The sequence below is a fragment of the Manacus candei genome, unplaced genomic scaffold (genome assembly GCF_025592945.1).
Source record: "Manacus candei isolate 608988 ecotype Guabito, Panama unplaced genomic scaffold, ASM2559294v1 h1tg000083l, whole genome shotgun sequence".
Classification (NCBI taxonomy): domain Eukaryota; kingdom Metazoa; phylum Chordata; class Aves; order Passeriformes; family Pipridae; genus Manacus; species Manacus candei.
In genome coordinates this window covers 1,655,288-1,679,716 of record NW_026138131.1, presented here as the reverse complement: position 1 = coordinate 1,679,716, position 24,429 = coordinate 1,655,288, and the positions used below count along the sequence as shown (strand labels likewise).

Here is a 24,429-nt window from a genome sequence, read left to right as displayed (position 1 = left end):
AATGACAAAAAGGGATGTCTCTTCCCTTTTAGCTGGAGTAAGTGCTCATTGCCTTAAAGCAAAACTGACTGGCAAGAGTCATTAAGATTTCTTGCTTCCTAACAGCAGTTCACAGCACAGCTATAGATAAAAAAAAATTACTATGAAAAAAAGATCATTTAAAGAAATTATTTTTATACCTGAGGGAAATGAGCTCATGTTTGGCTAAAAGGCTGCATTTGTCTAATAGTTTGCAGCCACTGAAAGGTGAAACCCTCTATTCAGTACCTTTTGCTGTATTCTTCAATGATGTTCTTCCTGGCTCAGCTGTCTGTGTGATCTCTTAGCAAGTCAGTGCAGAAAACTAGCAGAAAGTTACTCAGTTTTTGTTGCTGATGATTTAGTGAGACATCCTCGGAGATCAGGAGTCAGTGGAGAACTGGAGCCTCTGCCAGGGAAGGCAGGGCTGTGCTGTTGAAGTAGGAAATTGAGGGGAGAGGGGCTGGACCCCTTCATCTGTTGGCACTGAGCCTTCAGCTCAGCTGTCTTCTGATGTTTTCCCCACCCTAAAAATAACATGTGTTTGTGTTTTTTCTGAACAGCAAGAAAAAAACAAGATCACTGAAATGTAAGTGCCTCCATGGAATGTTCTTGCCAGTGTTTAATTCAACATCTAATGGTATGGTATTTTTTATCAGCTGTATTATGAACAATGTTAGGAATACTTCGCAGTCCTACAATGGTTATTTTCACCTCAGTAAAGCAAATAATAGATTAAAAGATAAGTGCTCTGGTCACGGCAAAGAACCACATGTTTTATTTAAATTTCATGCAATTAAGGTCTTGCATTCCAGAACGGGATAACAGTATGCTTGCTTTTAATAGTTGATACTGCAGCATTTCTAAATTCTAAAAGACTAAGACGGTTTTATGCACAGCACACAATGAAAAAAATTGAAAGGCTAGATGTTTTGAAACAAATACTTTTTAAAACAGTTCTTATTTTCACTTAAATGTTTATACATCATAAAATCTGTCATCTTCAAACGCATATTGTAGGAGTATTTGGACACAAGCTCTCATAATTTACAGTCTTACAACAGTGTTATGGTGACTGCTTGAATAACATTTAAAACACTGTGTTCTGTACATTTTAACATATTATTTAATGTCATTTAACAAAAGCAAATGAAGAGTTATGAACATGTGAACAGGCAGTCTTGGTACACTTTGATGTTTGCACAATAAGGTCACTGAAGGTTGTTTACCACACATGACTGTTTTCAGAAATCTTGACAAATAAAACAGTTTTCTCAGAAATCATTCAAATTGCTGAGCTTTCATAGCCATATGAATAGCCACAATAAGACAATGTATTTCTGGTTCTCTGACTTCAGAGTTTACCCATGTACCTAAGTAAACCAAACAGTAACTGAGAATTCAATATAGAGATCACACATTGTTCCTGAACCATCTGTGGTGTATTTTGATTTGCAGGAGGAAGTTTCCATACATTTTCAATACATTCAATACATTTTAAATAAAGAGATCTGGATCCACTTTAAATAGAAATCAGCCAATTTCTGGTTAAAAAAAAAAATGTATAAACTCGTGGAAAATGTTTGCTTTAAGGTATTTATTTTTAAATTTTGATCCCTAGCAATTCCCACTAAATTGCCTTGCACATTGTTTTGCTAATGGCTTTGGAAAAGTAAAATATATTCTATAATGCTTGTTTGGTCTACTTGGGAAATAAGGTCTTTTCCACTCAGGCACACAAATTCCAAATTAGGGCTATAATTGGTCTAAAAGATGTTAACACATAATAATGCTTTATCATAGATGTAAAAAGCCAGTAATACATTCTAAATACAATGTCCCTTGCCTTTGAGTGGTTAGATCTATTCTCATTTCTTTATCTTACTGGAACAAAGGCATCACTTTCCGAAGAAAAACAAGCCATAGGATAGAGAATGCCTAGTCATATCATATGTGCTAGATCTATTCTTCAGCATTCTGCTCCTGGGCTGTTCCTGCTGTTCCTGTTCTGAATTCAGCAAAATAATGAGAAAAATAACTGAAGTGGAGCAAATGATAAACAGCTCTTGCATCTTCCTCTTGTGCTTTAAGAAAGCTGATATTCAAAGACCTTCAAAGAATACCTGTAATCCTTCTTGCCCATTTGTGCCTCTAATTGCCGAGTATTACTGAATAAAAGGATGCTGGTAGCTATTCTGTAACACTTACAGAGCACAGCCAGCGGCTCGGAGAAACGTGCTGCTCTCAGATGTGATGTACAGGGGGAGCTGTAATCTGTTGGTTGGTAGTAGGTGTGTGTGCCGGGCTAAGCCTGGCCGGCTGCCAGACCATCACCCGGCTGCTCCAGCACTCCCTCTCCTTAAGGTAGGGGGAGAAAATAGGATGGAAAAGCTCATGAGTCAAGATAAAAGCACTCACCAACTACTGTCATGGGCAAAACAGACTCGGTTTAGGGAAAATTAATGTACTGTCAGTTAAAAAAAGAGTAAGATGATGAGAAACAAGGACAAAGCTAAAATGACCTTCCCTCCAATCCTCTCTTCTTCCCAAGCAAAGCTTCACTGCTTTGCTCGTGACTCTTCTACCTTCTCTCCACTGAGCATTGTAGGCAGATGAGGAACAGGGGCTACACTCAGTTCATATCAGCTCCTCTCTGCTCTCCTTCCTTCTCTCTCTGTTCCCCAGCTCCAGCAGGGGGTCCCTCCCATGGGATACAGTCTTTCACCAACTTCTCCAACATGGGGCCTTCTTACAGGCTGCAGTTCTTCAAGAACTGCTCTGGCATGGGTCCTTTTCCAGAGGGTGCAGTCCTTTGAGAGCAGACTGCTCCAGTGTAGACTCCTATCCATGGGCCACAGCTCTTGCCAGGGGTCTGCTTCTGTTTGAACTCTCCATGGGCTGCACCTTCCTTCAGGGTGCATCCACATGCTCTGGCATGGGGTCCTCCACGGGCTGCAGGTGGATATCTGCTCTGGCATGGGCCTGCAGAGGTTAAAGGGGAACAAACTGTGTCACCATGGTCTTCTCCATGGACTGCAGGGGAATCTCTGCTTCAGGAGTTCCAGCACCTCCTCCCCCTCCTTCTTCACTGACTTTCATGTCTGCAGGGCTGTTGCTCTTGCACTTTTCTCTCACTCCTCCCTCTCACTGGTGTTGTACAGTGTTTTTCACCTTTTCTTAAACACGTTCTCACAGAGACACCAGCGTGGCCCAGCCTTGGGCGGTGGCAGACTCATTTTCAAGCAAGCTGGAACCAGCTGTGCCTGGCATGGAGGCAGCTCCTGATGTCTTCCCACAAAGGTCACCCCTCAGCCCTGCAGCCACTGCAAGCACATTACCATGTCAAACTCAGTACAGAAGGTTTGTGCCATTATTTGGAACTCTATGCCAGCACAGAAGGAAACAAAATGGGAAGGCAGAGCCCTTTGATAAGCCATAAGTGTTATTTTCTCTCTAGGTAAGAGTTTGCCTATTTCCTAAGAGAAGTAGAGAAAACTGTTTCAAGGACCATCACTGATATCTTTAATGAGCCTAAAAGCCCTTATCTCTTTATTTGAGGCCAACATTTATATTTAAAAACTGGAAAGATTAATTAGTTATGTCACTAACTTTTCTTCTGTTTGGTGCCAAGGAAAATATTGAAGAGTTTGATCACAGAGAGCTCTTCTTCATATCCTCTCCCCTTACTCTTTTTTTTTTTTTCTCCTCAGCCTTAATTTTGGAGAAGCTAGAAGTTTTTATGAACATGAACATTCTGAAAGCATCCTTAAGGGCAGGTAACAGCTTCTCCTGAAGAAGTTCATTGCACTGATTAATTACTGCCATGCACAGCAACATTCAGTTCTTTAGAAAATCTCATTCTACATTTTGTTACTGTCTTGTCCTACCTCCATCAAACATTTTTGCTTCTTTATTGTCATTTATGCTTGTTGGTGGCAGTTGGGTCTCCAGCATTGGACCAGTGCAAGTGGTTTTCATCATGGCTTGTTTTGTCCTCTCATGAAAGCCACAATAAATATATTGCCCTCAGTGAGCAGGTGACCAGTTCCCACGAATGGCATTTCATTTGAATTTTTGCCAGAAACTGTAAGATTTGAAATGCCGGCATTTCCCATGAAGGAGAAATTTAAAATATCGATCGGCTTTTATCCCAAGTGTTTGCTACATATTGTACATCTCAATATGTTTACACAGTTGCCTAGGCACAAGGCAACAAGGCCAGTCCACATTATTCTGTCAGCTTCATGTTAAAGTGAGTTCCAAAGCCTAGGAAGTTAAGGAGGCAGAGCTCTGCTCCCCTTCCAGCTCAGGGGTTTCTGTTTGAGTAGTCATGTTTTGTAGTGTAATGTTTCTGATTTGCTGTGTTAGAACCAAGGATTTTTTTAAACAATTGTTGAGTGGCCATTCAGCTCTTCCAAGAAGTTCTAGCAAGTCACTGCAGTTGACACTAAAACAGCTCTCAGAAAGAAAGAAAAAAAGAAGAATCAGAAACGCAACTAATTAAAATTTCTGCCGGGGTCGAGCATCCCTGGTCTGGCCAGCACAAAAGCTGCCATAGTGATTAGCCAAAGGGTCCATCTGATCCACCCTTCTGACCTCTGTGGTACTGAGCAGTGAGTGTGCAGGAAGAGAGCAAGAACAGGAGCAGCACATGCTGATCCTTCCTCCAGCATCCAGCCCCACACAGCTTAGGAACCAAGCTAGAAAAAATTAATACCAGAATTCTACTGATTTTGTATTCCACAGCTTAAAGTAGATGTGAAGGTTTAAAATGTTTACAACAATTTAAAGGAAAAAATCAAGACAGGAGGCAGACTATTTTAGCTGCATTAGCATTCACATTTTTTGCTGGCTGTGCTCAGGCAGTGTAGGATCTACACAGCCTGCACAGGCTGCCACCTCCCCAGTATGCCAAATCCTTCTCAAATATTTGCTTCTTAATCAACAAGAGATTTGAACTGCACTGTTTGTTCTCTTTCTTGTTAAGAGCTCGTGTTCTGCATTTGAAAGATGAAAGCCTACAGCTTTTTCACATTTAGGGCTGTATTTCTGAGCCACCTTTTTTTTTCAGCACTTTTCCTATTTCCTATTACAGTTCTCACAGCTAATTATACTGCCAACCCCTTTGCATTTCCCAGGTTACAATTTGCAGTAGAGTAAAAACGAATTAAGCAGTGTTATCAGGTAACTCCCGCTGAAAAGAAGTGTACTTGCTCCTTGTTACAATTTAGCATTGCTTTTGTGAAATCTGTAATAGCATTAGTCATTCTCAGAGGAAAAAAAGGGAAAAATAATGGTGATTTTGGTTATTGAGATTAGATAAAAAGTGAATCTGCTAGGAAGGAAAGAATAACCACTCAATAGTTGTGAAAGTAGTTGTACTTCCATTGAATTGAAAAAAATCTATGTCTAAAACTATTTCAAAAAATTATTTAATACTTCCTCCTCCTCACTAAAGGCTAGCTAGATGCCTGGCAGATGTTATTTAATGTGTTATTGATCCAGTGAAGGTGATTCCAAAGCTCTGCTTCAGTGCTTTATTATTCTTATACTTGGATTTTTTCCCCCTAATATTTAATATAAATTTCACTGAGTTCAAATAAGAGCATTATTTTATCTCCTACCTTTCATCATGCCTTGGGTCATTAATCACCTTTTCCAGTAAATCACTATGCAGTCAGAGACATCTACAAGAAAGTCTGGGCAAGGGTTATAACATAAATCCAGTTCCTCCGCAAATCACATTTTCTAAGCTTCCTTTTGGTCTTGCTGCCTTCAGGAAGAATTATTCTTCTGTCTCTGTTACATTCAATGCCTGATCAACACCAAGCAGAACAACATAACTGCCTTCTGTGTCCTTCACTGTATCCTTCAAATGATTTAGTTATTTATAACATCCTACTCAGGTTCCAATTTATTATAATTACATATTTTTCTCTGCAGCACTACTGCCTAGACAATTAAGCCCCATTTTGTATTTGTGCATTTGATGTTCTGGTTTTACAGATAATAATACTTTGTATTTTTTATGAAATTTCTTGTTGTTTTCTCCAACCTATTCAATACTTGAAATTTTGATCCTGTCATTAAGTGTGCTTGTAACTTCTTTAAACATGCTGTCATTAAAAAGCTTTCATAAGGACTATTTTTATTCCATTATTCAAGTTATTGTGACAAATACTAATCAGCTTTTGGGGCAAAAACCTACCCATCTCCTTGCAGTTATTCCTCCTACTTTGACAAATCTTTATTAAGAATGAGTGGCTAGTTTTTTGCTAGGTTATACATGCTTATGTGGGAAAGCAAAAAAAAAAAGAAAAAATTACTACAAAATAACACACCTACTCTTTATTTCCTCTTCATCCATTATACTGACTGCCTTAGCAAAGAACAAAAAATCAAACTATTTAACATACACTCCTGACACATCTGTGTTGGATGCTCATGGGTGATGCTGGGAGTTTATTTGTAAACACATCCTGGGTTAATATACTTTAGTCATTTTATTATTTTTCTAATGGCTCTCTAGATGTTGAGCTGAGCCTGATGGACTCAGCATTTCCTCAGACCTCCTGCTATCCTCCTAATCTACAAAGCGTAGCAGGAGAGGAAGAATAGGTAATGTTTTTCGAATTTGGACCTACACAAACACACACACTCGTTGATCATACAGGAACCTTCTTTATTTTCCATGTAATTCAGTGACATAATTGTTGCTAATATTTCAAGGAATTTATTTCTTTGAATATTTCTGAGCAGAACTGAAAAATAGTCTAGGAACTATTTTCACTTGACAGGATACTGCATCTGAAAACACACATGTAAAGATGCAAAACATCTGAAAATACAGAGAATAAAAAATGCCCAGGACCCAAGGGTAAGTCATTTAAGCACTGTTTGCTTTGTCTACAGGATGCCAAGGCCCTAATACTGAAGGAGATTTTCTTTCATGTGTTTTCCTATGACTACATCCAACTGCACTTGCTTGTAAAGATCTGCTTTTAAAGAGATTCAGCCTTCATCTTCACTTTTGTCCTGCCATAACCACTGCAAATACTAAACACGAAAACTAGTCTGAGAGCAGGTCAGTATAAAAATGCTTAGCTTTGCTTCCCCCTGTACTTTCATGTTTTTCAAACACAGTATTTCCAATGAGTGTACAATTAAGACTGAATGCATTTACCTTTTGTAAGGTAAATGTGTATCTGTCCAAACACATACTGCAAAAACTGAAGTTAGAAGTGGGGTATCAGCCTTAGTCTTCTCTGTTATGTTCAGTCTGGCTTAGAAATACAGGAGGGAAATACACGAGAAACCAGAAGAAAACAAACCCAGGAGAAATCACAGGAGGAAAATCTACACCAGACCTTCCCCCAAATGAAAAGAATTATAATAATTTAAAAAAACAACAAGAACAAAAAACTCCACCATTTGAAAATTCTGCATTGTGTTGTATGAGGTGCCTTTCCTGTTTCCCAGGCAACTTGAGAGAGAGAGAAAAGATCTGGTGTACTGATATATACATATATATGATGCATTGAGTAAAATAAAACTCAGGATCAATTCTTTGTAATAAACTGGAATTAAAACAACATGAAATTACAGTTTTCCAATATTGCAAATTTGGTGGTAACATTATTGGTAATGAGCGGGCACTTGCTCATGGAATCATAGAATGGTTTGGGTTGGAAGGGACCTTAAATATCATCAAGTTCCAACCCCCCTGCCACAGGCAGGGACACCTTCCACTAGACCAGGTTGATCAGAGCCCCATCCAGCCTGACCTTGAACACTTCCAGGGATGGGGCAGCCACAGCTTCTCTGGGCAACCTGTTTCAGCACCTCACCGCCCTCACAGGAAAGGATTTTTTTCCTAATATCTAATCTAAACTTACTCTCCTTCAATTTGAACCCTTGTCCTGTCACTACATGCTCCTGTAAATAGTCCTGCCCCATCTCTCATGTAAATTCCCTTCAGGTACTGGAAGGACCAAATTAGCTCACTCCAAAGCCTTCTCTTTTCCAGGCTGAACAACCCCAGGAGAGCTCTCAACATTTCCTCCTGGGAGAGCTGCTCCATCCCTCTGATCATCCTGGTGGCCTCCGATAGACTCACTTCAACGGGTCCATGTCCTTCCTGTGCTGGGAACATTTTTCCTTTCCTTTTCGGCTCGGCACTGCCGGCTCCAGGTACCCGCCGGTCCGGGGGGTATCCAGCCCAGGGGTCCTTCCCCTCAGAGCGGCCCGGGGTGATACAGCCCGGCTCCCTTCCCCTCAGAGCGGCCCGGGGGGATCGGCCCAGCTCCCTTCCCCTCAGGGCGGCCCGGGGGGACCAGCCCGGCTCCCTTCCCCTCAGGGCGGCCCGGGGGCACCAGCCCGGGGGTCCTTTCCCTCAGGGCGGCCCGGGGTGATACAGCCCCACTCCCTTCCCCTCAGGGCGGCCCGGGGTGATACAGCCCGGCTCCCTTCCCCTCAGGGCGGCCCGGGGGGACCGGCCCGGCTCCCTTTCCCTCAGGGCGGCCCGCGAGCCCGGCCGCCGCTGGAGCTCCGCCCGTCCCGTCCCGCCCGCCCGGCGGAGGCGGAGCCGGAGCCGCGCAGGACTCGGAGCCGCCGCCGCTGCCGGAACAGCCGCCGCCCGCCCGGGGCCATGGAGGAGTTTCACCCCCACAACGACGAGGTAGGGGCTGCCACCTCCGAGGCCGCGGTGGCTGTGCCGGGACCCTGGGCCAGCCCAGGGCCGAGCGGGGCTGCCCCGCGGCTGCCGCCGGCCTGCCCGGTGCCGGGGATGGATGTTCCCTCCGGGAAGGGGCCGCGGTGCCGGGCGCTGTCAGACCGCGGCCATTTTTCCCTGGGAAGCCCCCCCAGTTTCCCTGGAAAACCCCGACCTCCCCCGTTTCCCTGGGGAAAAGCCAACAAGTGCCGGGCCGGGTCAGCGCCGCGGGCCGGTCCTGCCAGCCCGGGCGGGGGAGCCGATCCCTCCCCAGGGCACCGCTTCGGGGCTCTGCCCGCCAGTTTTCGTTAAAAAAAACCCCCACACCCCAAAACCTGACTTAAACATTAATGCCCTTGAGATTTCTGCCCCTGCCCGAGTGATTGAAATTCATGGCTAGGAAGAGGCAGGCGGCACGACGGCACGTGCCATGTTCCCTTCGGAATCCAAGCCAAGTGCCGATGAGTAGGAAACAGGAGGAATTAAAACTTGCAAGCTTTTCTTGCGCTCGGGAAAAATATTTGGGTAAGCTAATGACAGTGCAAACTAGTCTCTTTTATGCTAGGGTTACAAAGCCTTTTGGAAGCAAGATGTAACCTGCATGCTACTAAGTCCGTGACTCCCGTAAAAACACAGATTAAGACCCAGAATAAAAGCTTTGTAATTTGATTTTTCTTGGAGAATATTTCCCGTAGCAAGCATAGTCAGTGGTGGGATTCAGTTGTTGCAGAAACTCTAAGTTGAACCAAGCTTACCGAGGCCTGAGCTTTTTGTCCTCAGTCAAACATCACTGGCAAAGCAATACTAAATAACCTATTCATGGAACTGGGGGAAAAAGTAAGATTTTTAGAATTATACTAACAGACCACAATGGAAATAACCAGACACAAGGCCTAATCGTTATGTATTCCTTAGAGTAAAACTGTATAATTGGTTTACATTTCTGTCAGAAATAATAATAATAATTAACTTTTATTGCAGATGATCTTCAATGCTGATGAGGCCCACAACATAGTTAAGGAGGTAGGTTTAAACAGCTGTATTTCAAAGAAATTCTTTACCTTATCTTACCTTGCAGTATAGTGAAAGCACTTATTTTCATTGACCATCCCACATAAATTCAACCTTATATGAAAGTATTATTTTTATCAAATAAAGACAGAGTGTAATTTGGAGCTTCTTTAACTTTCATCTAACTACTGTCTTCAGCTACCTAAAGAGGAGAGGGTAGATGAGAGGAGAGCCAGATTTGCATTGCAGTGGAAAGAGGAGGAGTGGCAGTCACAAGTTACAAGGGAAATTCACCAATTTTTTGCCCCTTTATCCAGGTAGAGAGAAGCTGATAACTACAGAGGTTGCAGGGAGACCTTGTGGAGTATCCATTCTTAGAGATTTTTAAAACTTGACCAGGCCTTGGACAGTGTAATCAGACTTGGAATTTAGCCTTGGCTTGTGTGGGAGGTTGCACTACGTGAGCTCGTTGTTCTAGCAATGTTTTTTACAGAGGAAGAGCAGGCTGACAAGTGAGTCTGAGTTAACTCACTCTGATGGTCTGTTACATACCTAGTAACTAGAGAGTGGCTTATAAGGAGCCTGTGGCTTACAGGTTTTGCAGGGAAGCAGTGTTTTGAGAAAGGAATTCCTGGAGTGGCTCTGCAGGTCTTTTTCCACCTGCCCTGTAAGGAGGGGAAAGGACTGTACCTTTGAAGCTGCCACAGTACACAACAGCAAGCTCTTGGATGTCAGATAAACGACAATTCAACCCTTTATGTAACTGTCCCTGCCTTGTAAAGCCAAATACGGTATGAGACAGACTCCAGACGCTGGGAGTAAAGCCAAATGTTCCTGCCTCTGACTGGAAGCTTAACCAGAGCTGTAGCACTGGGTACATTTCTGGAAGAACCAAAATCCCTGAGGAGTCTTGTCCCTCTTCTGTCTTCTATTGTGTTTTGTGGATGTTTGTTTCCATTGACTCCTTTGGCCAGCTTTATACACTGTGATCAGAACTAATTGGGCTTTTCAAAATCTGGGCCATAAGGCTCTTACACAGCCTGGTGGTGGATGGTTAGTGCATGGGATTCATCTTACTGAATCAGAGGAGAACAGAGTTTTATTTTACTTACCTTTTCCAGATGTGTGTTTCTTAACCGGGTTTCTCAGTTTTAAGAAGTATCAGTCAGCACGTAATTCTGAATTTCTTAGGAGAAGGGAGTGCAATTTAAGAGTTACAATTAGTGAGAAGGCTTTCTGTTCAATCGTTTTAAGTTTAGGCAAGGGTTGGCCAATCTGTAGCTGCTAATTTTCAAGCGGTTCAGATATTTTTTGTGCTGCAAGATACAATCTCTGAGTATCTCCCATATCTTCCTCATCTTTTGAGCTGGGGTGGGCATTTCACTACTGTCACTCTATTTCTGAAGATTTTGGAATTTTGCTCACAGGCTCTGAGAGGTTGGCCAGCCCAAGCTGATACTATTGATTGGAGTTGTACCATTTCCATTACAGTAGCTTCTGGAAGCCAAGCTGGAGTAGGCAGTCATTAGGAACAGTGGGATGTGTCAGTACCTTCACTGGTAAATAGATACTTGGTAGTTAAAGCATATGGCTAAAGTCTTTCCTGAAAGAAATGTTCAGTCAGGGCCTCTTTTCTATTCATATAATATTGTAGTAAATGTGTACTAAAAATAAGTTTCCAAGAAGGGTCATTTTACTTCCTATTCAGCAACTGATACCTGATGATCTCAAATGATTTAAAGTAATCTAATTTACAGAAAAAATTCTTCAGACTATGTGAAATATTTTGAACCTTTACATATTGAAATATATTTACTGTAACTATTTTTTTCTCTGTTTTAGTGCATAGAAAGTGTTTTAGGCAAGGCAGATTATAATCACAACAAAGTCAACCAGTGGACTGCTGCTATAGTGGAACAGTCGCTGACACACCTGGTGAAACTGGGAAAAACATACAAGTACATAGGTAAGTACAAGCAGTTGTGCTTGTACCACATGCAGTCACAATAAAGAATTGCTGACAAATTCATGTGGATGCAGTGCTATACTCAATAGAAAGTTTTAAACTGTAAACAAAGCAGAGCAGATACCTGAACTCTTCTGTTATATAGATTTTTAGTAATACCTTGTGGTAAAGCTGTGGCAGTTTTACCTGGGCTGAACATGCTGGTGACTCTTAATATTGATTATATGTTACATGGTCTTCTCTGATTGTTCAGCAAGCCCAAAACAATGATATCAAGTTTTTGGTATCAGTTCAGGAAATAATTGCTATCTTAAATAAAAATATCAGTTGGATTAAGCTTTCTATAAATACATTTGGAAGACTTTAGTCCTTTATGCTGTCATGTCCCATTGTATTTATATATATGGAGAAGGGAAATTGAAATAAGTAGAATTTTGTCCTTTTGTGGAGTGTAGCATTTGCACTCAGTTCTGTTTTGAAAGTCTTGGATTCAGATTGTCTCTGGTTTTATGACCATTGCAGGTCAGTCTAGAAACACTGCATGTTACTAGCGTGTGGTTTCAGAGAGCGGGCAACAAGTATTTTTGGGAAACAACTCTCCTAAGTGTGGCTTCTGCTGTACCAAGGTGCACATGACACAAGCCATATCTAAGAAGTTTAAAAGATAAAAATCATAATCCTATTAGCAAGCATTTTGTTAAAGCTGCTGTGTTAATGTGAGTAAAAATAATCATGAAATGAATAACAAGTTCTTGAGGAAAATACCAGGGGCGAGAGGGTTGTCAAAATCGGTTTTGAGTTAGCTAAATGCCACATGCCAGCCATTTGAAAATGTAATGCAGGCTTGAGTTCAGGAGTGCTGAATGATTCACCTCTTCTGCTTCAATAATTAATTCCTTGATTTTATGACTGCACCTTGCAGTTACCTGTGCAGTGATGCAGAGGAGTGGAGCTGGTCTTCACACAGCAAGCTCATGCTTCTGGGATACTACAACTGATGGTAAGTTTCCCCATCCAAATAGAGAATTTGTAGTAAAAGAAACATTGCTTCTTGATCAGCTGTAATACTCGTGTTGAACATTTTCAGGAGTGGCTGTAGAAGCAGCAGCCTTCAGAATTAACTGCTTGTTTACAATCTCAGCAGAAATGTTACCAGTCAGTGCCTGCACTAAGAGCGATTGCTTTGTAAATTATGAGAAGCAGGAATAGAAATGCCTTCCATTCTGAAACAAGAATCAAAGCATTTAATCCTTGTCAGTAACCGTAAATTGATTGAAGAGGCAGTAAGACGTTCACAGTAAACATATCTGCCTGGCTGCTGTGACAGGAGAGCAGAGCTTGCTGGAAAATAGGAATAGTTTGACTAACAGCATGTATTTCATCTGCTTAACTGTCAACCAGACTTTGGATGCATTATATTGTTTCAAAATAAGTTCTAAATACATTTTTTTCCCCAGGTTCAGAATATCATGGGGAAACAATATTAAAATAATTTTTTGTCTGTCACAGATTCAGAAAGGTCTTTTTAGAAGAGGGTACCAAGGTTTAACATTAAAGCAGAGAGGGCATCAAAAAGTTAACCAAAGTTAAAAAAAATTGTAAAATGAAGTTAAGTAAACAAGTACAGTTTAATCTTCATGCTTCCTTGGCTTGTAAGGTATTGATACAATAGAAGAGGAAAAATTGCAGAAAGTAAATATAGTAGAATGTATTTGATCCAGTCTTTTTTTTCTGATTTCTTGTTTGATTATCTTGCCAATTTCAGTTTGGGATTTTTAAGGTTTTTTGCAAGTTCAACTTTTAAAGACAGATACTGAAATGGTGTTTTACTGAAAACTGTCTTAAGCATACAAGGCTCATGTTAGGTAGCAAACAATGTACAAATTAATGAAAATGTTTTGAGGAGTGTAGTCTGTTTATGGGCAAGATGACATAATATTATTAACCTTAACTCACAGCTGAAATATTCATGCTAATTTGACATAATTTACACTGTGATAAAGTGAATGTAGTAAAGACACCGGAATTCTATTTTTCATTTTGTAATAATCTTTTCTAGGAACCTGCACAGTGAGATGGGAAAACCGAACAATGAACTGCATTGTCAATGTGTTTGCTGTTGCTATTATCCTGTAGCTGACTGGAAGATAAAGATAAGCAACACCGAAGCCTTTAAAAAAAAAAATTATCCAAACATATGGCTACATGTTTCAAACTATTATTTTTTTTCTGTATGAGGAGCATACAGAAGTTCTCTACAGAGAGCATACAGTCTAAGCCAGTTCTCATAGATTAATTATCTGAAAGCTAGCAAAAAAATTTAATTTATATATATATATGTATCTATCTAAAGAGAAAATTTTAGTAATTTAAATATTCAGAAGTATGTTAAGGAGAAGATGCCACAAAGATTAGTACAATTTATGTCAAAGCTAATATCAAAGATACTTTATTCAAGAAGAACAAAACACAACAAATCCAAGGAAGTGTCAAAGGGCAAGCAAGACCTCTCAGGATCATGGTGCATTTGGGAACAAATTACAAACACAATTCAGAGTGGATATATTATAAATAATACTGGTTCTTCATGTTTGATTAAACAAAGCTGACTTTCACTTTGAATGCTGGTGCTTGTGAAATTTCAGGAGCATCATGTTTTGGTCAAGCATGAACATTTACACTGACATTAAATCCAGTTAAGCTTTTCCCCCTGGAGGCAGAGGAGGGCTTTACTGGGTGAAGTATACCTAGTCCTAGCAGAGCTCTAATTTGTCTTCAAATGAAGAGCATAATATTTGTTAGCAATTCAGGGAAACGTGCTGGGAATCTGACACCAGCCCTTAATTCATCGTTTTTAAATCCAAAAACATTCTGAAGGTACTTAAATTTGATTTTATTCCATGATCGTGGAATCTGTGACAAGCACTTTATTGATTCCTCATGCAGTAGCCAGGACCTAGGGCAGTAAGACTGGACCCACATCACTCCAAGTAGGATTAAACTGTTTGGTGAGAAGGCACACACATTTCTAGAGGCTCTTGTTTGCTTTGAAAGCATTTATCAGAGTAACATATCTGTTGTTTACAAGAGTGTTCCCTGGGTTCCCTAAGTCTAGAATTGGATCTTAGTCCAGTGAAATAATACTGTTAAGTTTTGAGCACTAAGAGTTCCCCTCCTTTAAAGATTTATGCAAGTTCTTAACTTTGCTCATCTGATGAGTCTTAACTTGAAATATTCCACGTGGAAGAAAAACATTTGCACACACGGAAGTATTTGCCGGATTGGGGCCTACATTTTTGTTCATTAATGCACAAATTATATGATGAAGAGATGTATTGATACCAAAAATGCCTAAATGAGTGCTGCCACTAAGTGGCAGCTGCATTAAGTTGTTTTCTCAGATGCTGCTCACGAACAGAATTTTTTCTTTGTAACTGTATGTCTTTGGAAGAGACTGGTAACTATCTAACAGCTACTGTAAGGCTGTTTTGGATTTCAAGAAATGAATAGTAAAGCACTACTACACAGTTCTGTTTGATTTGGTTTTTTTTTTCAGATAATTTACTATTAAGGCACGTAACAAATGTCCTGTACAAAGAACAAGCTAAAAAATATTGCTTAAGTTGTGTGTACATATAACTAGTATGACACTACAGAAGGAACATGTGTATATGTAATTCACAGTACTGTTCAAAATATCTTGCTTTGCAGGCAAATTAAGTTCTGCTTTTACCTGAGTGCAAGTAAAATTAGGACTGTATTACTGCATTGGCCTAACAGTGTAGCGTGAAAATGTGTGTGTATGTCCTACTGACCTTCAAACCTAGAATTATTAAACACTGTTTGGGCTGGGACAAGTTTCTGAACTATGTGCCACCATCCAAGAGCTGAGATGTGGAACTGACAAAAATGCAGAAGTTTCAGTGATATTTGGGATTGTGCAAAGTGGAAAGTACATGGGGCAGCAACTGGAAAAAGGTTTGGTACAGTTAACATGGTTTAAGAAGTGGGTGTGTAAAAATAGCGGTGGCTTTTATCCCCATTCAATGTGCATTCAGGTGCCATGGTCAGAAGAAATATTCCACATAGCACTTGTAATCTCATTTGGTATTTTTGTTTTACTTGAAAACAAGATGCGCTGAGTAAGACTATCAGTTTAATGAGGCTTGGTGAAGGCCCTGCTGCAGAAGAACCCTAGAAAATACTGCTTAATTGTAGGACTGCTTCATTTTAATTTATACCAAAAAAATAAAGTTTTGCCTTAGTTGTATATTTGCCTTGTGTTCTTGATCAGTATATATAGGAACTGAGAAAAATATTCCTCTTGCTTTCCTTCACTCGTATACAATAGTGAGAACTTGGAAAATACATTGAAGCTGTGTGTATGTTTTAGAGACAAAACCTTGTCAAAGGCTTGTTCCCAGACTAATTTCTTACACCTCATCTACTCAGACCTCTTCCTCTTACCACGTGTCTTGATGCAAGTTAAAGTTTTGTTACTATGGAAAGATTATTATGAAATACTGGAAAAAGTATTTTCATTCTGTGTCATATCCTAGTGAACTTCTTTTGCATCTTTCCCCATCCTCTGTGGGTACAAACAGCTACTTGTATTTGATGTAACTCTCCAAACGAATGCTGAACACCATCAGCTGCTTTTCCAAATAGTTTGTTTTCAAGGATAAAGCTATGAATTGTAGAATATTAAAACCCACAACAACATTTCAGTGGTGTTTTTTATCAATACAATATTTTCTTAGTTGTTGCAATCAGGAGAATGAGTTATCATTAACAATGGAAATTTTTTTTAATGGGACAGAAGAGTTTGCATTAAGGTGCAGCCCATATATATATGGAGATATATGCTCCCATGTATGATTTCATGAAGAAAGACACCTGTTATTCTTCCCATGCAGATGTTGTTAATCCAGAGAAAAGTGAAAGGTAAAGTAAGAGACCAGATTTGTTGCTTTTCCATTTCCCTGCCTGCCAGGTGTCTGTCAGTAACGCGTTACCTTTCTGATGACTCTCTTCCCATTACACTCAACTTGATCAGTGAAGAAAATACAGATCCTGGTATGTTCAATTTAGATTCATGCAATCTAAAACGCTTCACAGAAGACACTGAAATCCCAGCTCGTAGCCAGGTGAAGTGGAGCTGGGCATGAATGTCAGCACACTGATATTTTAAATACACTATAAAAGAAAACATTAACCAATCTCAGGCTGTATGCATCAGTACATTTGGACAAGGATGGGGTTTGTTCTAATACAGACAGCAGATCCTGTAGTGAACAATTCTTACCTGATCATTGGGATGTGCCTTTCTACCTCCTGTACAGTCTGACCAGGTCATTTTGTTCCCATTTAATTTGGAGAAGGATTTTTTAGCACAGTCATGGTGTGACACAAGTAGAGTCAGACTACACCGCCATCAGAATATCCTGAGCCAGGAAGTCCTGTCTGTGTGCCTGCAGGACACTCCCAGCAAAAAGCCAGCCCTGGTTTGTCTCTCGGGGAGTATCCAAGCTCAGATGTGATACTCTGTAAGTGCAGCAATAAACCCAGTTGCAAAGTGGCTCCAAAGCTGTGCAGTCACATCTACATTATGTTTTGTGTGAGCTGCTCTAACCTGTTGGCTCTATGCCAGGTAAGGAGTCTGTGGACATTGGCTTGTAGATGGAATGGTTTCTGCCCTCCCCCTGGTCAATGGAAGGCTGCAGCCAAACACCACATGACCACTGAGGGAGATTTTTCTACTCTGAAGAATCTAAATCACTATTGAGTAACTGGAGGTTTTAACTCACATGTTCCATCAAGCATCTGTTTTCAAGCACAGGAAACATGTGACAGCAGCTTTATTTGTCACATAAAAGTTTTCTAAAAAGAAATAGGGTTGTGCTGAAGTGACAGCTGCAAACACTCTAATGCCCATCCCACTGTCTGACCTAAAATGACTTGAAAAGGAGAATCAGGGTTCCAGACACACCTCACTGGTCACTGCTGTTTGTGTGAGGCACTCAAAGTCACTTTCATACAAAGGAGCAACTGCGGCCACAGAGCACAAGTGCCTGAAGCAAAACAGACGGTAGGGCAGGTTTTGTAGTGACACTACCATTTTAAATAGACATTTTTACCAAAACTTTAAGTTAATGACATAATTTGTAATCGATGCTTATGTAGCTTCACAGCATAGAGACCAAAGCAAAGCCATTAAAATCCCTTATCTACACAGGAAGGTGGCAAATGGACAAACCGGCTCAGCTGCAAGACACTCAAACTTCTTTCTAGTCAGCAGGTTCTCCTCTTCAAAGGTCTATACTAGATATAGTTAAAATAATTTCTGAACAGCACCTCCCAAATCAGAAACATCTTATCTGCAATCCCCTCCATCATATCTGTTTTTGTAGAGTTTACTGCAATTTTTGAGGCAGCCATTATACAGTGCTTGTTCATGACCACCTGGGTAAAACTAGAGGCTGGGGGAAAGAGGAATGAATGAAATTAAGTCCTTATTTGACAGAAAGAAGTGTGATCTTTCTGTATAACTTATCATGCACACATATATTTCTAAATATGTTCATACCTTTTTATTTATCCATTTCCCTAACAATTTTGAGTCATACATAGACAATTTTGTTCATTTATAATTCCATCTCTTTTTGCTTATTTCCACTTCAGCAACATCTAAGTATGAAAACAAGGGCTCCAACAGTGTTCATACAAACAAATATCCTGTCCAGAGATAATACAATTTAGCATTTAGATATTAGCCAGCAGAAGGCAGAATTGGGAGGGCTAGGTAATAGAGAGGCTATGACTGCCTTTATTGGTACTCACAGCACCCTCCTTGAGGCAGTCATGACTTGATCCAACCTCAGTCAATAAATTTGGGGGCTTTTAGAGTGGCTGTTGAAAGTTGTCTGACCAAATCATACAAGAATCTACTGCAGGGTTTCAATTGAGGTCATTTGTTAGTTTGAAATGTCTTCAAGTTTGAAATGTGTTCAAGATTATGTAAGGACCTCACAGATCAATGCTGTGATAGCTATATAATATTCATGCCTCGGTTGAACAGGAAATTAATCTTAAACAAATGGTAGCCACAGCTGTAGCTAGGTGGTCTGCTAATACTGTGAGCCAATTATAGTTGCCTATGTCATGGCACTCATTATACACGTTCCCTGAAAGAAAATTGAAATGATTTTTTGTAGGGAACAACTTTGCAAAAGCTGGCTTTGGATGGGAATGAATTGAGTAGCTTTAATTTAAGGTTTATTTCTGGATCAACTGGGGCTTAGGGATCAGTGCTGAGATCTTCCAAGCTCATCTCTTCGTAGCATTGCTTTGACATCATAAGCAACTTAAGCAGTTACCTCAGGTGTGTGAGTCTGTCTGTGCAAAGTTTCGGCTTTATTTGAGTAACAACTGGAAAATACACGTTTTCCAGTTTGGGCTCCATGAATTGCTCCACATGAACCAAGCACGGACATCTCTGAACAGACAGTTCTGCTGCCCCTGGGTGCAGGGGGCAGCTACAGCAGGTGCCTGTGCGTGGGAGAACCTGTCAGACACTCACGGGTGTGGGGTCGGCCAAGGAGGAAATTCCCCTCTCTGTGGTCTTAAAAGTAGTTATAACAAGTAACAGTAACTTTGTTACAAAACAGCGAGGGGCAGTTATGGTTATGCCATTCCTCACGAACCCGTGTTTTCTGTGAAATTGTCACAGCCTCCAGGGAACATGAGGCTGCAAACCGCCTGGCTTTGCTGGCTGGCAGATACCCCACGGACGCTCTTCTTACCTCCCTGCTGGGAATTCCAGGCTCAGGGCAGCAGCTGCAGCTGTGAGCTGGATGAGACAGTCACCTGCCCATCTTCTGGCTGGGTCTGTTTTGGTATTAACTGTTGGACCCCATAAAAGTAATCTTTTTGTATGCATGCTTAACTCCATACATTACATACTTTTAATTTCAGTGTTGCTACTATTAAAAATACTTTCTCTTGAGAAGAGACACAGTACCAGTAGTGGTAACTAGTGATACTGAACAGATGTTGCCAAATTAAAAATATAATTGGTCTTATCTATTGCCAACTTCCTTCAATCTTGTAAAAAATTTGCATGATGTTCTCTCTTTTATAAGCCAAACTTGAAACTGAGAAAAGCAATGAAGAGAATCAGTGTGAAGGGGCATGGAAAATACCAACAGCTGAAACAGAAACTGAAGAAAGAATAGAGCTCCAGATTTATTTTTTTTTTTTTATTTTCTGCATAGGTAGATTATTTAAATAAATGGCAAACTCCAAGTCATAGAACCAACACTGAAATGCAGCTGAATTTACAGAACCTGGCCTCCATCTCTCCTTTTTTTTCAGTAATCCATTTGTCCCCTCAGCTGCCATCTCATTTCTTTTGGAAAACAGATTAAACAAATAAACTAGCTTGGAAACCTGGCTTAAGAATTGCTCAAACAGTAGCCACTGGAATGTATAATCCTTGTTCTCCATAACAGTAGTAGTACCAGTAGTAGTATTGTTATTCTAATAGTATTATTACTGTATCACCTAGAAGTTGGGAACAATGCCCAGCTATGCTGGATGTTATTCAAACATAAAAGAAAAGCCCAGCTACAGCCTGAAAGCTATTCAGTTTGACTGTTGAGAGAAAACTGAAATGGGTGGACACAGGCAGTCCTAGGAACACAGAGGTACTATTAGCCACCCCAAAAATAGCAGTCCTAGAAAGGAATTTGAGCCGAACCATTGTCTCACGATAAGGACAGAGATAAAGACAAGGTCACCGCTGAGCATGTTGTATTAGCAAGAAATTGTTTCTATTAGTATTTTAAAAGATGAGAGTTTTCTTGAGTTGGGTGGAGAACAAGACAAAAAAGGTGAGAGGTTCCCTTTGCAGCTTGTGGCATTTACAAGGTGTGCAAAGTCCTGAGTGACCTTTCCCATTGACGCTTTCCTCTGCAGGAGTAAATACCTACCTGGCATGTAAGGCAGCAGTTTGCTCACCCCACCAGCATTTTCTCTGCTGATACCACTGCCTTGTGAGTTTACCAAATACAAAAACTGTCCCCATTACCTGGCAATGAACAGTGTTTTTATCCACTGGTAGGGGGAGAAGGGAAACAAATTAAATGGCTGTGGACATTAGCTAAATAAGGAGGGAACATCTGTTACTTCTGAAGGGGAAGTGGCCATCTTAATGGGTTAGAACTTAGTGTTTGGAAATGACTTGAAAGTAACAAGAGGACTTTCATAATATTCTTTGGTTTGGGGCTGGTTTCTGTTGGTTACATAAAAGCAACTGTGCCTGTTAAATTTTCCTAGTAGTAAGTTGCCTGTATCTATCACCCCCTCACTGTGTCTGAGAAATGCAGATTTTTTCATGCAGCATTAACAGTTGGGGGATGCTTTTTTTTTTCTATCCAGTCTCACAAGCTAAGACTCATATAGTATCTGTCATCATGTCAACCATATCCTGCATCAAAAGCAGCATGGCCAGCAGTTCAAAGGAGGTGATTCTGCCCCTCTGCTCCGCTTTGGTGAGACCCTGCTTTGGAGCACTGCATCCAGCTCTGGGGTCCTCAACACAGCAAGGACATCAATCTGCTGGAGCAAGTCCAGAGGAGGCCACCAAGATAATTAGAGGGATGGGGGACCTCTACCACGAGGAAAGGTTGAGAGATCTGGGATTTTTCAGCATGGAAAACAGAAGGCTTTGGGGTGACCTAATTGTGGCCTTCCAGTACCTGAAGGGAGACCACAGGAAAGATGGAGAGGAACTATTTACAAGACTGTGTAGTGACAGGAGAAAGGGAATGGCTTCAAACTGAAAGACAGTAGGTTGAGATTAGTTATTAGGAAGAAATTCTTTACTGTGACGGTGGTGAGGCAGTGGGACAGGTTGCCCAAAGAAGCAGCAGATACCCCATCCCTGGAAGTGTTCAAGACCAGGTTGGATGGGGCTCTGATCAACCTGTCTAGTGGTAAGTGTCCCTGCCTGCAGCAGAGGGTTGGAACTAGATGATACTTGAGGTACCTTCCAACCCAGGTCATTCTGTGATTCTATAATCATCTGCTTCCCTGATTACTACTGTTCCCTTTCATCCAGCTTCAAGATCCCCTCTCCAAATGTTGCTACAGAGATCATATCTCAAATCTGTCACTGATACCTGTGCCCTGCTAACTCACAGTAAACCTCCCCACCAACCTGGAAGGATTTAGAGTATACAGGTACTTCTAGAGAACATCAGTGCATTAAGGGGCTTAAATAGGACATTGTCTTCTTGCAGGCTATCAACAAAGAAGAGTGAGAAATGTTCTAAGTGCACTGAGGTATTACAATAAAATAATGTAATGCAATGCTCAGGCCAGCACTCACATCACTATGGTCATCCCAGAGAAGATCTTGGGGTGTTCTGTAAGCAGCATTTTATTGCAACTCATTGCTCTCTTTTACACATTGTTTTTATAATTATTTCTTTTGGCTTGTAGCATTAGGTTTTTGCTATCAAGTTCTTAGTTTATGCATTTGAGATGGACAACAGTGATGGACCATGATCCACATATTTACTTCACCATTTGCTGCCCTATTACAGTGACAGTATCACACAAATTGTTAGCAGATGAGAGAAACTTTCATAATTTTGAGGCAGAAGATAGCTGCTGAAGGTCTACAGGGTTCTTCTTCTGTGTCCTCAGGGAAAGTGTTTCTCACAGTTTGTTGGTCTTTGCTGATTATTTCCTCGCTGCTATCTGAGCAAGGGTAAGGTCTCAGAGGGTTTGAGTGAATTCACCACCTGAAAACAGGCTTAAGCTAGCATTGGTTGTCACAGATGAAGGGGAAGTAAGAGAAAAAAGCAGAGAGGGTGATAAAACCACAGCAGCAACTCCTTCAGTAGCTGTTCATGTGAACTGGCCCAGCCTCGGGTCATCCTGCAGGGATATTCACTTATGTCCTGGCTCTATGGCACTGTAAGGTAGAAATATCTTTAGTCTGTATTGGTGGAGAGTCTGTGATGTGAAACTGGACACTTACTATGCCAAAACACCCTCCTATTAACAGCAGTATTGACAGCCACATTTTGCCCTATTAACTGCAAAGGGATAATGGCAGTTGCCTTGTCCAAGTTCTTCCCTATGTCATTTCTGCACCCGGGAAAACTCCACCTGAATTTTCTCAGTGCTCTCCATCATTCAAAGAGAAACCTTACAGAGCCACAGAGCAGACCCCAGATTTTTGCATGGTTCAGTCTAGCTCACAGGAGTGCAAAAAGACAAAACCAGCATAAGAAGAATCTACACCTTACTTCAAAAGTGTCCAAAGTTATCTCTGCAATCCCTTTGCCCTGGAGACCAAAAAACTTATGCTGAATGGTATTTATATGCTTTCTGGTCTTAACACCAGTTGACCTACAAGTACAAAACAAAATAATCCAGAAGGTTATTTGCAGGGGCCCTTGCTTTGTAAATTGTTTCCAGAATTATAAAACATCAGTTCCAAGGGATAAAGGTGGTCTGGCTCCCCCTTGGCAGGCCATTCTCTCCCTCCCTGTACAATAATGCTCAGCAAGGTAGATGGGTATTTGAGGGTAGTGAGTTTTTTGGCTATTTCTTTCGTTTCTGAACACAGCAAATGAAATACAGGGTCAAATGCAGGTATTTTTTTGCAGGATAAATGTACATAATTCGACACACATGCTGAAAACCTAGAGTAGAGCAGCTCCTAAATTTCTTTCACTGCAGAATTTAAAATTAAAATCATTAAGCAGAAGGAGAAAATACTATGGGAGAGGACCAAAACAGTCCATTTTGGCAATGCAAAGGTGGCTACAGCCCTGGTGTATTTGTAGTCACAGGGGAGGTTGCAGCAGAATCATGTTACATGAGATGTGCACTGCAGTGGTTGGAGCTGAGAGTGCCTCTTGTGCCTGAACTTGCATTGGGCACAAGCACTTACAACATTGACAAAAAGACATGGGAGTCAGAGGTTTTTAGGACATTGCAGAGCTTGGGAGCAGGAAGGAGTGGGTAAGTGAAGGGTGGACAGCAGCAATTGGTAGAAGAAATGAACAGAGAGAAATCCAGAGTAGCTGTCTGGGCAGAATTCACCAGTTTGCCAGGCAGAAAAGTACCAGTGGAAAGGGAGGGAATGAGGCCAGCAGAGGTGCAAAATGGGACTGGAAAGCATTTGTAATCTTTAATCAAGTCTTTGAACACTTTTCCACTCTACTGTGATTAATTTAACTGCTGGTCTGAGCTGGTTTGTATGTAGTGAATGTAAATGAGACCAGTGGGTTGCTAAGGTCTGTATCAAATGCAAAACCAAATGTCTGGTTCATGACAAATAACTGCTCTGGTTTGTCTGTGGAACTGTCACTGTTTTACACAGTCAGGCATGAGGACCTTGATCCTGCCAGCACTTAGAACCATAGCATCTTCATGTATGCTCCTGACTTCCTTTGAGCGTATATCACCATGTGTTTGGGTGTCAGGGCTCTGAATTCTACAAAAAACTCATTGTAAGATGAAAAAATATAACCAGTAAACATTAACTTGCTAAGAACACTCCAAAATAGAGCAGGATCCTCAGAAAAAGTGCCATAATGAGACATTAACGTTCTTTCTTTTTTTTTTCCAAAAATTACTTGTGTTTCACAGGCAGCTTTTTCTTTCTGTTTCTAATTTAGGTTAACCCATCATTCGAGAACTGAAA

General features: G+C 40.9%; 1 protein-coding gene across 1 annotated transcript; it reads left to right on the top strand.

Moving 5' to 3' along the window:
- Positions 1 to 8,580: 8,580 nt before the first annotated feature.
- Positions 8,581 to 15,232, top strand: DYNLT3 (dynein light chain Tctex-type 3). Its single transcript, XM_051811697.1, has 5 exons — positions 8,581 to 8,695; positions 9,710 to 9,751; positions 11,582 to 11,705; positions 12,628 to 12,705; positions 13,765 to 15,232. Exons 1-5 carry the CDS (start codon positions 8,666 to 8,668, stop codon positions 13,839 to 13,841), a joined length of 351 nt encoding a protein of 116 aa, XP_051667657.1. The 5' UTR covers positions 8,581 to 8,665; the 3' UTR covers positions 13,842 to 15,232.
- The last annotated feature ends 9,197 nt before the right edge of the window (positions 15,233 to 24,429 follow it).